A 10,075-nucleotide genomic window follows, 5' to 3' on the forward strand; every position below is an offset into this window, starting at 1 on the left:
TATAGCCTTGGCTGTCCTGGAACTCACTCTGTAGACCAGCCTGGCCTCGAACTCAGAAATCCTCCTGCCTCTGCCTCCCAAGTGCTGGGATTAAAGATGTGCACTACCACGCCCAGCTGATTCCCTCCTTTCAAATTACTTTTAGCATGTTGTCAAGTTGACATTAGACTAGCCAGCACAATTGACCCCTTGCCAACTTTGCATACACACCTCACTATTAAGCCACAGTCCTTTCTTCTTTGTCCCGAAGATCTCACGTTAACTTTAAAAATCCCATAGTCTTTACAACTTAAAATGATTTAACATTTCGGCCTCTTTAAACTTGCCAGAGTCTTTCAATTGTGGGCTCCTGTAAAATCAAAAATAAATTAAATACCAGCATGATCTAGGGACACCCAAGAACTTTCCCAAGCCAGAATTCCAGACACAGACATAGTGCTCTCCCCTCAGGCTGCCCTTACTGCCAGTGACCCTGGAGTGTCACAGTACAGATGATCTGGACTGGGATGGATGTGAAAAGTGAGAGATATATAGCAGGTTTCAAAGATCCAAGATGAGAAACAAACTGTAAAAGTCGTTTTATTTCCTAAAAAAGAAAAAAATGTGTAGTGTTCTGGGTGTGGTGGCATACACCTTATTCACAGCACTTGCAAAACAGGCAGGTGGATCTCTTGAGTTCAAGGCCAGCTTGATCTACATAGTGAATTCCAGTACAGCCAGAGCTACATAGGGAGATCCTCTCTCAACAAAACAACAAAACAGCTGTACAACTAAACCCAGCTACTAGGTGGAGACTGAAGCAAATGAACTGTGAGCCTACTGGAAGATGCTGCCTTCAAAGAATTATATACATATACGTTGATATTATATTTGGATCTATTGGAGTAAATAAGAAATGGTAGTAAAACTACTTGACTTGTATCTTTTTATTTTTTAAGTACTAGAGAATTTCAAATTTTCCATGTAGTCCACACTATAAATCTGTTAAGTTTCTAGAGAGGCTGCAGCGATCAGTTTCTATAGAGTGCAGTGGCCAATCCTCTGTCCATTCTTAGAAGCTATAGAGCCCAAAGCAGTCACACAGAGCCCATTGATCACAAGCCCAGGGCCTGCTGCTCTGGTTAAAGATGAAAGCCTACTGAGAGATCTCAGAAGAGCTCTATGGATGCTGGGATTCAAAGAGGGAACCTAGGTAAGAGAGGCCACTGCGGGTGGTCTGAGGTACCTTCTGGACCAGAAAGGTTAGATGGATGCCTCATGCCCAGGAGGTTAGTAATTAACCAGAGGCCACTTAGTCCCAGGGCTCTCCCTCGTCCCATACAGATAGACTCTTCGCCTTACTAGTAACCAGTTCAGCCCAAGGGGAAAAGAATAGGTCATTGACCAGAGCATCTGGGCAGCCAGTTTACCTCTGGTCCTTCCCAGGGCTGCAGCATCTGAATCTCTACTTCCTGCTGGGGATGAGCTATTGCAGGCTGGCTGAAGCTTTCCCCCATCCTCCCTACAGTCTACCCAGGGGGCTTCCTGAGGGCTGGGGCTAGGCAGGAAGGCAACCACAGGCAACCATAGCAAATAACCCTGGATTATTTTCCCAGGGCTTCCTTACATGACCATCTCATGGGAACTTGGCCCTGTCTGTACAGCTGTATCTATCCAGACAGTAGTAGATAAGGTAAGGGTAGTCCTGTGGTTATTTTAAAAGTTGCAGTGACCCAGCCGCCTCTCCTACATTCAAACATCATGCACATCACATGTTGTTCTGAGATAGTCACCAGAGAAGACTGCTCAGACGTGGGTTTAAACCAATAGAAAGATTTTTATTAGGCAGCTTGGGACTACACTGGGTGTTTAGAATACCAATGTAGTCCCAAGCCTTTCTCAGGGTGAGTTTTTAAGCACAAAACCATGTTCTTGGTTGACATAATTCAGTTAACAAGAATAGTTAATCAGAAATGGAACTACAGAAGCCAAAAAGCAAGGTCAGTAAACTTGGACTTTTCCAGAATTATGGGCGTTGATAGATTTGGCCTTTATAATCATTTTGGCAGTGATGTCTGAGTTTTACAGCCTGGCTGGTACTTCTATCATGGAGTCAGTTGTGTTAGGTCTGAGGTACTACTAAGATCTGGAGCCCTATCCAGGCAAGGGAGACTCAACACCTTTAATCCCAGCACTTACTTGGGAGGCAGAGGCAGGTTGGTATCTGTGTGTTCAAGGTCAGCCTGGCCTACAGAGTGAGTTCAAGGGCAGCCAAGTCTATATAAAGAAAAGAAATCCTGTCTCAAACTAACCCCCGCACTAAAAAAATAATAAAAATAAAAAGTAAAAATAAAAAGATTTGGGGCACTGTTACAATCCACTAGCTCCCACACTCAGAATGAAAGACATTCCTGTACCCTACCCACATGCAGAGTCCAGTGCCCTGAACTCTCTACCACCCAGCACAACCTCCATGGGATGTGTGCCAGGGCAAGGGCAGCACTGAGCGCTCTCCATTTTCTGATGTATTTTATTTCTAATTTGTTTATGCATGTGTGTATGCGTGTGGATACGTGCACAAGAACAGTTGCCTAAAGAAGCCATGGATCCCTTGGAGATGGAGTGAGCCTCTCCATCTGGGTGCTAGGAACTGAACTCAGGTCATCTGCAAGAACAGCAGGCATTCCTAACAGCAGAGCCATCTCTCTTGTCCTCTCTTCTCATTCTTGCTACTTAACTGCTCGCTGTGTCTAGCTCCCATCAACCTTTCTGCTCTGGTATTTCAGGGGAACATAGTGTGTTCAAAGCAGAGTGAGGACCTGAGAGGCAGGCTGTGGCCCAGGAGGAAGAGATGCTATGGGTGGCAAAGGCCAGATACCAGAGATGCTCTGGAGCCCTGGAGGGTGGGTGTCAGGGTCAGGAGATCCTCAGTGCTGGAAAGAATGTGGTATTCACACTGCTGTACTTGCAGAGATAGCTCTGACCAGCTAAATGTCCGAAGATCCAAAGATGGTCCTGGGAATGACCAAGAGACCAACTTCCCTCTGGCTGGAGCCTAAGATATGGAGGTTTAAAAGCTACATGCTAACCAAGGGCAGGATGGAAGACTGGCACCTCTACTTGCACTTGACGTCACTCTGTGTTAACTTCAGGCCAGCTGCGTACCTTGGCACACACCAGTGATTCCAAACCCATTTTATCTCCTTTAAGGCTGAAGCCACAAAGAATTCTCGTCCTAACTCAAGAGAGTCAACCTTGGATTGTAGGAACACCAAGGCCTGGCAGGCTAGGGCAAGCAGCCTAGAGAGGAGGAAGTGACCTAAAATGGACAGGCTGTGCTCTGCATTTGAGAGTATACTCTGCATTTGAGAGCTGCCTGCCCAGATTGTCTCCTCAGGCAATGACATCCATTCAGGAGTGAAGCCACTTCTTATCAGCGGCAAGACCTTCCTTTTCACTCATTCCTTTCAAGGCCAAGTCTTTTGCATCCTAATCTGCTATGTAAGTACCCCAGGATAACCTTGAACTTCTGATCCTCCTGCCTCCACCTCCTGAGGGGCTAGCACAGCAAGCATGTTGCATCATGCCTGGTTTCTGGGCTGCTGGCTAGCAAACCCAGTCTTCCTGCATGTTTCTCAAGCATCCCTCCTCCGAACTGAGCTAACCGTGCACAACAATATCTCATTGAGGCTTTGCAGGACGTGAACTGAGACAGTGAAGGAAGGACCGCCCTGGGGCTAGGACCAATGATACACAGTCCTGCTCCAAATCCCAGTTCTTTTATTCAAACCTAAAGCTAGGCAGGGCGAAAGAGAATGCAAGGTAGTACTTCCCGGGCAATATTTGAGACACTTGAGCGTCGGGGACTGGCTTCCTCCAAAACAATGGCAGATAGTGCACTTCTCATGCAGACTGCGGGAGCTTTCCTGGCCCAGCACCAGCCCAAAGCTGGAAAGTGGAAAGAGACATAGTACACCTAACATCACGGGAGGAGAATAATACTACTCCCTGGAATGAGATACTCGCTAAACTACCAGAGAAGCCTTCCTTCAGCACAGGTGGGTGCCCTTCCTGAGCAATGTGTTTCTTTCCTTCTTCGCCTCCTCCTTTTCCAATACCTGTCTCCTTTCTCAGACACTCACTCATTTCTATTTTCTCTCTGGACCCAGGCTGGCCGTCCCCTGGAGTCGCAGGTGTGCCACTACAGCTGGCAACAGTTTCTAAGCACCATCGAACACTGCCTGATTATCCACGCTGCGCTCTAAGATAGCTTACACTTCATTCAGTTCCAAGCACAGAAGCTGAACATCAAGTTCATAAGTAAACTGTTAGTGAAACAAAATTAGCACCACAGGCTATCTGGATCCACGTATTGTAACATATCAGGAGCAGCTAAAGATTGGCTATTTGTATTAGAATGGGAAGACAAATTCTATGTTCTCATTTTCCTTACTCCCAAACCTTACATATTTATTATATATCTTGACAGTTCAATGCTTTTTTTTAAATGTGTTATTTTATGTGTTTTGTTTTGCCTGTATTTGTGTCTGTGTGAGGCTGTCGGATCTCCTAGAACTGGAGTTTCAGACAAGTGTGAGCTGCCTTGTGGGTGATGGGAATTGAATCCAGGTTGTCTGGTAGAGCAGCCAGTACTCTTAACAGCTGAGCCCTGCCGGGCGTGGTGGCACACGCCTTTAATCCCAGCACTCGGGAGGCAGAGGCAGGTGGATTTCTGAGTTCGAGGCCAGCCTGGTCTACAAAGTGAGTTCCAGGACAGCCAGGGCTATACAGAGAAACCCTGTCTCAAAAAACAAACAACAACAACAACAAAAAAAAAAACAGCTGAGCCCTCTCTCCAGTCCCAACAGTTCAACCCCTAAGCCTTGTTGTGATCCACTGGCCTTTCACTGTCTCCTCATAGTCCTTTTCTCCCAGAAGGCTTTGCAATCAACCTCCCCGACCATACCTTACTTGGAACATCTCCCTGGTTTAGTCTTGCTTGTTGGGCCACACATATAGTGATTATGGACACCTGCTCTCAGAAGCCAGCTACATCTGCCCATTCACCTCCTCTGGTGTCTTCACTCCCAAGTGACTGGTGACTGTCACACACAATGTTTCCTCTCTCATCTTCAATGTTGGCTTCAAGTTCTGCTTCCTGGTCTAGTGAGGTTAAACTAAGTGACTGCATACGAATCTTGGCATTGCAAGAGGACTGTCATCAGTGGAGTGGTGAGAACAGAGGTGGATTACAGTGGGCTTAAGATATAGGAATTGGGACACAGTCACTAGATAATTTCTCACAGAATTCTTAGCAACAGGACCCAGGGAATTAAGTGATCTTCCATGGCACCAGCAATTTGGTGTAAAAAAAAAAAAAAAAAAAGAAAAAAGAAAGAAAGAAAAAAGAGGGAAGGAAAGAAGGAAAGAAGGAAGAGAAAAAGGAAAAGAAAATGCTTTCCCGGGGTCACTGTTCAGTCTGTGGAGGTCTCATTGGCTCCTCCTCATCCTTAGGATGTGAGGATGAGAAGGTGGGACTTGGGGTGAGGGTGAGGGGCATCCTACAGAAATGAGGGGTTTCTTCTCCCAAGAGCAGCAGTCTAGCTCCACTTACTCCTCCACTGAAAGAAGACCAAGCTGTCTATACCCCCTGGTCATTGTCTTCTCTCTTCTGAGGAACGGTCTTCAGCCGATCCAAACTCAGGTCTGCTGCTATTGTTAGTTTTAATGGAGGGTTGGTATGAATGGGTGTGGTCCCTTCACATAGCCCAGGGACTGTGACATTGAAAGTCATTCAACCCTTTGGGGAAAAACATTGGGAAAGAAAAGGCAGGCTTTATGGACATCCCACCCATCTCTGAGAGAACAGAGCTTCAAATGCCTCTGCAGCTGCTATTGCTAATTACAGAGCAAATGGTTGGTCCACTATGGCTTTGAGTCTTGTTTATCTTTAGCCTGCATAGCAGGCTCTGGAATACTGACCGACTGGAGAAGAGGTTCTATAATGACCTTGAAGAGAAGACGCCTTTTATAATTACTTCAGAGATATGTTCAAGCAGTCATAAGGGTTAATAGAACTGGTAACTTCTGACTCTTTCCTGCACTCATTAATTTTGAGGCCCACTCTTTTTTTTTTAAGATTTATTTATTTATTATATGTAAGTACACTGTAGCTGTCTTCAGACACACGAGAAGAGGGCGTCAGATCTCATTATGGATGGTTGTGAGGCACCATGTGGTTGCTGGGATTTGAACTCAGGACCTTTAGAAGAGCAGTCGGTGCTCTTAACCACTGAGCCATCTCTCCAGCCCTGAGGCCCACTCTTAACATGTAGCCCAGGCTGCTCTTCAATTCACAGTCCTCCCACCTCAGCCTCTGAAGTCTGGGGTTACAGTATTGACCGACATTTTAGTCCATGGCTGTGTTGATGGCAAAAACTCACATCTCCAAACTATTTTTGTTTCATGAACTGAATGAGAATATTTCCCTGGAATGCCTGTTATACTGGGTGATAATGGATTCTAAGTGTATTGTGAAAGCTGTCTGATTTTGTAGGTCAGAGGTTTCCTGGAGGAGATGCCTCCATGGGGAAAGGTCTTTGCTTCCAATGCCCTGAGTTCAATCCCTGGAACCCCCATCGTAGAACACACGACGGAACATGGATGCTCCCTCCACAATAAATATGTTTCAAAAACCTGGTTTTAAAAAGGAATAGAGACTGGGATGGGCTGGAGAGATGGCTCAGTGGTTAAGAGCACTGGTTGCTCTTCCAGTGGTCCTGAGTTCAATTCCTAGCAACCACAGGGCTCACAACCATCTGTAATGGGATCTGTTGCCCTCTCCTGGTGTATCTGAAGACAGCTACAGTGTTCTCGTGTACATAAATAAGCCTTTAAAAAAATAAAATAAAAGGGAATAGAGAGCAGTTTGGGCGGTGGGAAGTATGAATCACTGACAGACGAAGATCAAGTCTTGTGGAGAGACAGGAAGAGAGAGAGGCTGGAAAGCAGTCTGGACCTTGGAGTTGGGTTAATATGACTTGGCTTCTTGTCGAGTTTATATTTTGAGATAGGACCACTTAGAACCCAGGCTGACCTTGAACTCCTGGTTCTTCTGCCTCTACCCTCCAAGTGCTAAGATTACAGGCACTTGTATCCTTTTGTTTTTCATTTCCGTGACAATCTTGCTGTGCCTGGATAGTCTGGTACTATGTAGCTACAGCTGGTGACAATTCTAGGATCACAGGCTTGTGTCAAAACACCTGGACTTTTCTTTTTCTTTTAAGATAAGGTCTCAGCATGTCTCCAGCTTGTCCTGGTACTGTATCGTTTAGGCAGAAGACAAATTCAACAGCCAGTGGGTGTGGTGATATACATCTTTAATCCCATCACCTGGGAGGCAAGGGAAGGTCAGGCGGGCCAGGAGAGTTCAGGTTATCTCTGCAGTTAAACTCCACCTCAAATATACATAAATAAACAAATTCAAGATCTAGCCTCTATAAATTGAATGTTAGAATCCCAGGCCTGTGCCTTTATACCCAACGTAGAGATTTTTCTAAAGATGATGTAAATGCATTAAGTGTTTTAAGGTTATAAATAGTTTAAGGTGTGTCTTAAAAAACTTTCAAGGAGAAAAACAAGATAAGCAGCATTTCCCTTTTAGAGAATCGCCGGCCTGAAGGATACCATAGGTCAACAGGTAGCCCAATAGGGGGTTGTGATAAGGTAAAGAGAGAAGTAGAGGGAAGGTCCATTTCCAAATACGCTGGAAAGAAAGCTAGACTCTGGTGGGAGTGTGGAACTCTAGAATGTCTCCTGCCCTCTTCCTGTGCCAGCGCTGCAAGGAACCCCTGAAACTCTTACAGCAGCAGGGCGGACCCTTGGAAGTCCAGCACCATGCCAATCCCCCCACGGAGATGCCCGTTTCTGGAGAGTCCCAGGTCAGGACCTCCGGCAGACCCCACTCTGACAGTGGCAGGGCGTCCCAGGGTAGTGCCCTCTGCACCTTTACTCTGCTTACTTCTGACGGACCCGGACCCGACTCTGAAGGTGGCACGACGCCCCAGGGAAGTGCCTGCTGTATCTTTACTCTGCTTGGTGAATCTGCCTCCATGAGAACTATGAACGTTATCCAAAATACTGTCTTAGAGACCTTCGAAATCCTCTCGGACCAAAAGGTGGTGGACCACCCGCTGTGTGTGGACTGTACCGACAATCTTCTGATGCAACTGGACGACCAGCTCGCTCTCCTGGCATCTGACAACCGGAAGTACAAAAGTTTCCTGGACAGAGAGTTACTGGTGAGTGAGGAAGAGAGGGAGGCGCTACACGCGGAGCTTTGTGCTGAACTGTCCAGTCTGGAGCAGGAGGAAGCGAGGCTGACGCAGGAGCTAGAGGATCTAGACAGCCATCATGCCAGGGTAGCTGCCGAACTCAGAGCAGCCCAGGCTGAGAGCAAGGAGCTGTATAAACAGCATGATCAGCACAGGGCCGAGTACTCTGTTTTGAAGATGGAACAGCTGGAGCTGATGGACCAGCTGGGGAGTGTGGAGAACCAGGTGGAGTATGCCCTGAGTCAGCTGTACCACTTCAGAAAGACCAATATCTTCAACACCGCATTTACCATTTCGGATGAAGGTCCCTTGGGCGTGATCAACAATTTTCGGCTGGGCTGCCTCCCCGGGGTCCGGGTGGGATGGACTGAGATCAGTTCTGCCTGGGGACAGACAGTCTTATTGCTTTTCAGCTTGTCCAAGATAGCTGGACTGCAATTCCAGAGATATCAACTGGTTCCCTTTGGGGACCATTCCTATCTCAAGTCCTTGACCGGCGATGGCGTGCTGCCCTTGTTCTCTGACGGTAGCCACAGCGTCTTCTTGAATAACAAGTTTGACTGTGGGATGAAGGCCTTCCTGGACTGTCTTCAGCAGTTTGTGGAGGAGCTTGAGCGGGATGAGGGATGCCCCTGCCTGCCCTATAGGATCCATGTGAAGGAAGGGCTGATGGAGGATGCCTGGGACAGTGGGGACTGCTGCTCCGTCAGGACCCATCTGAACACAGAGGAGGAGTGGTCCAGGGCTCTGAAATTCATGCTTTCAGACTTGAAGTTGATCGTTGCTTGGGCTTCCTTAAGGTACTGTGAGAATTAACATTATTTTTTGAAAATACATAACAATAAGGTTGTATGGCTCAAGAATGCATGTTTGTGATTAAAAGATGTACCGTTTTGTCTTTTGAGACAGGTTTTCCAGAGTCCAAGTAGGCCTTAAGCCCCTCCCTCATGCCACTACTGCTTTAGGCCCCTGAGTAGTGACTGGGCTTGTATGAACCAACCAAGAATGAGCACCAATTACATGTATTTGTTCAGGGTGACCCAGATGTCACTGCTGTGGTCCTTAGACACTCGTCTCTTTCCCTTGTATCTTTTTCTCTTGTTCCCCTCCACCCAGGCATTCAAGATGACGAGGAGAAGGAATTGCCAGGAGAAGTGGGGCTGAGGCCTAAACTTTCTGAAGAATTCTGTGGTGACTTTACTGTGCACAATGGACCTTTGGAGGGCAGCGGTCATGGGGTGGGACTGTTCAGGGATTGAGGTTTTGTTGTTGTATAGTTTAAGCCTTTCCTTTTCATCTCTAAGATGATCTCAATAAATGTCATGTTCTTAAATGATTAAAAGTGAGAAGTGTGACTGTGTGTGTAGAGAGAGGGGGAGGGAGGAGAGAGAGAGGGAGAGAGAGTGGCCTTAATGCTCAAGCTATCCTGGCATTCACTATTATGCTGCTTCAGCCTCTGTTATTGCTGGAGTTTCTGTGCTGCTACAGCTGAGAGGTATCTCTTAATTAGGTTGTGTCAAAAGATGGCTTCACTGCTCCCTATGACAAAGTAATCTTCCCAAGTGGGACACAGAAGTGAGAGGTTTCAGAGAAAGTTCCGGGATGGAAAAGGACTAGTTTCCAGGGAGACGGTCTGTCCCTTCCTGGTCATTTGTAAAGTGGGGACAATTGTACTACTCACTCTGAAGCATTATTGATGATTACAAAATCAACAGACAGTACTCAACGTCACTTTTTCCATGTGTTCATGTTTACATCTCGAA

General features: G+C 46.6%; 1 protein-coding gene across 1 annotated transcript; it reads left to right on the top strand.

The window, feature by feature from the left end:
- The first annotated feature begins 7,748 nt into the window (after window positions 1–7,748).
- Becn2 (beclin 2) lies at window positions 7,749–9,648 on the top strand. Its single transcript, XM_021199416.1, has 2 exons — window positions 7,749–9,112; window positions 9,222–9,648. The coding sequence occupies exons 1-2, from the start codon at window positions 7,788–7,790 to the stop codon at window positions 9,283–9,285; spliced, it is 1,389 nt and encodes a 462-aa protein (XP_021055075.1). The 5' UTR covers window positions 7,749–7,787; the 3' UTR covers window positions 9,286–9,648.
- Window positions 9,649–10,075: the final 427 nt, after the last annotated feature.

Source organism: Mus pahari, chromosome 5 (assembly GCF_900095145.1).
Source record: "Mus pahari chromosome 5, PAHARI_EIJ_v1.1, whole genome shotgun sequence".
Taxonomy (NCBI): domain Eukaryota; kingdom Metazoa; phylum Chordata; class Mammalia; order Rodentia; family Muridae; genus Mus; species Mus pahari.

Bases quoted from the DNA above. Each gene is read 5' to 3' on its own strand.
- Becn2 (XM_021199416.1), top strand. From the start codon at position 7,788: ATGTCTCCTGCCCTCTTCCTGTGCCAGCGCTGCAAGGAACCCCTGAAA. The intron at 9,113-9,221 runs GTACTGTGAGAA...CTTTTGAGACAG, and splicing joins GTTGCTTGGGCTTCCTTAAG to GTTTTCCAGAGTCCAAGTAG.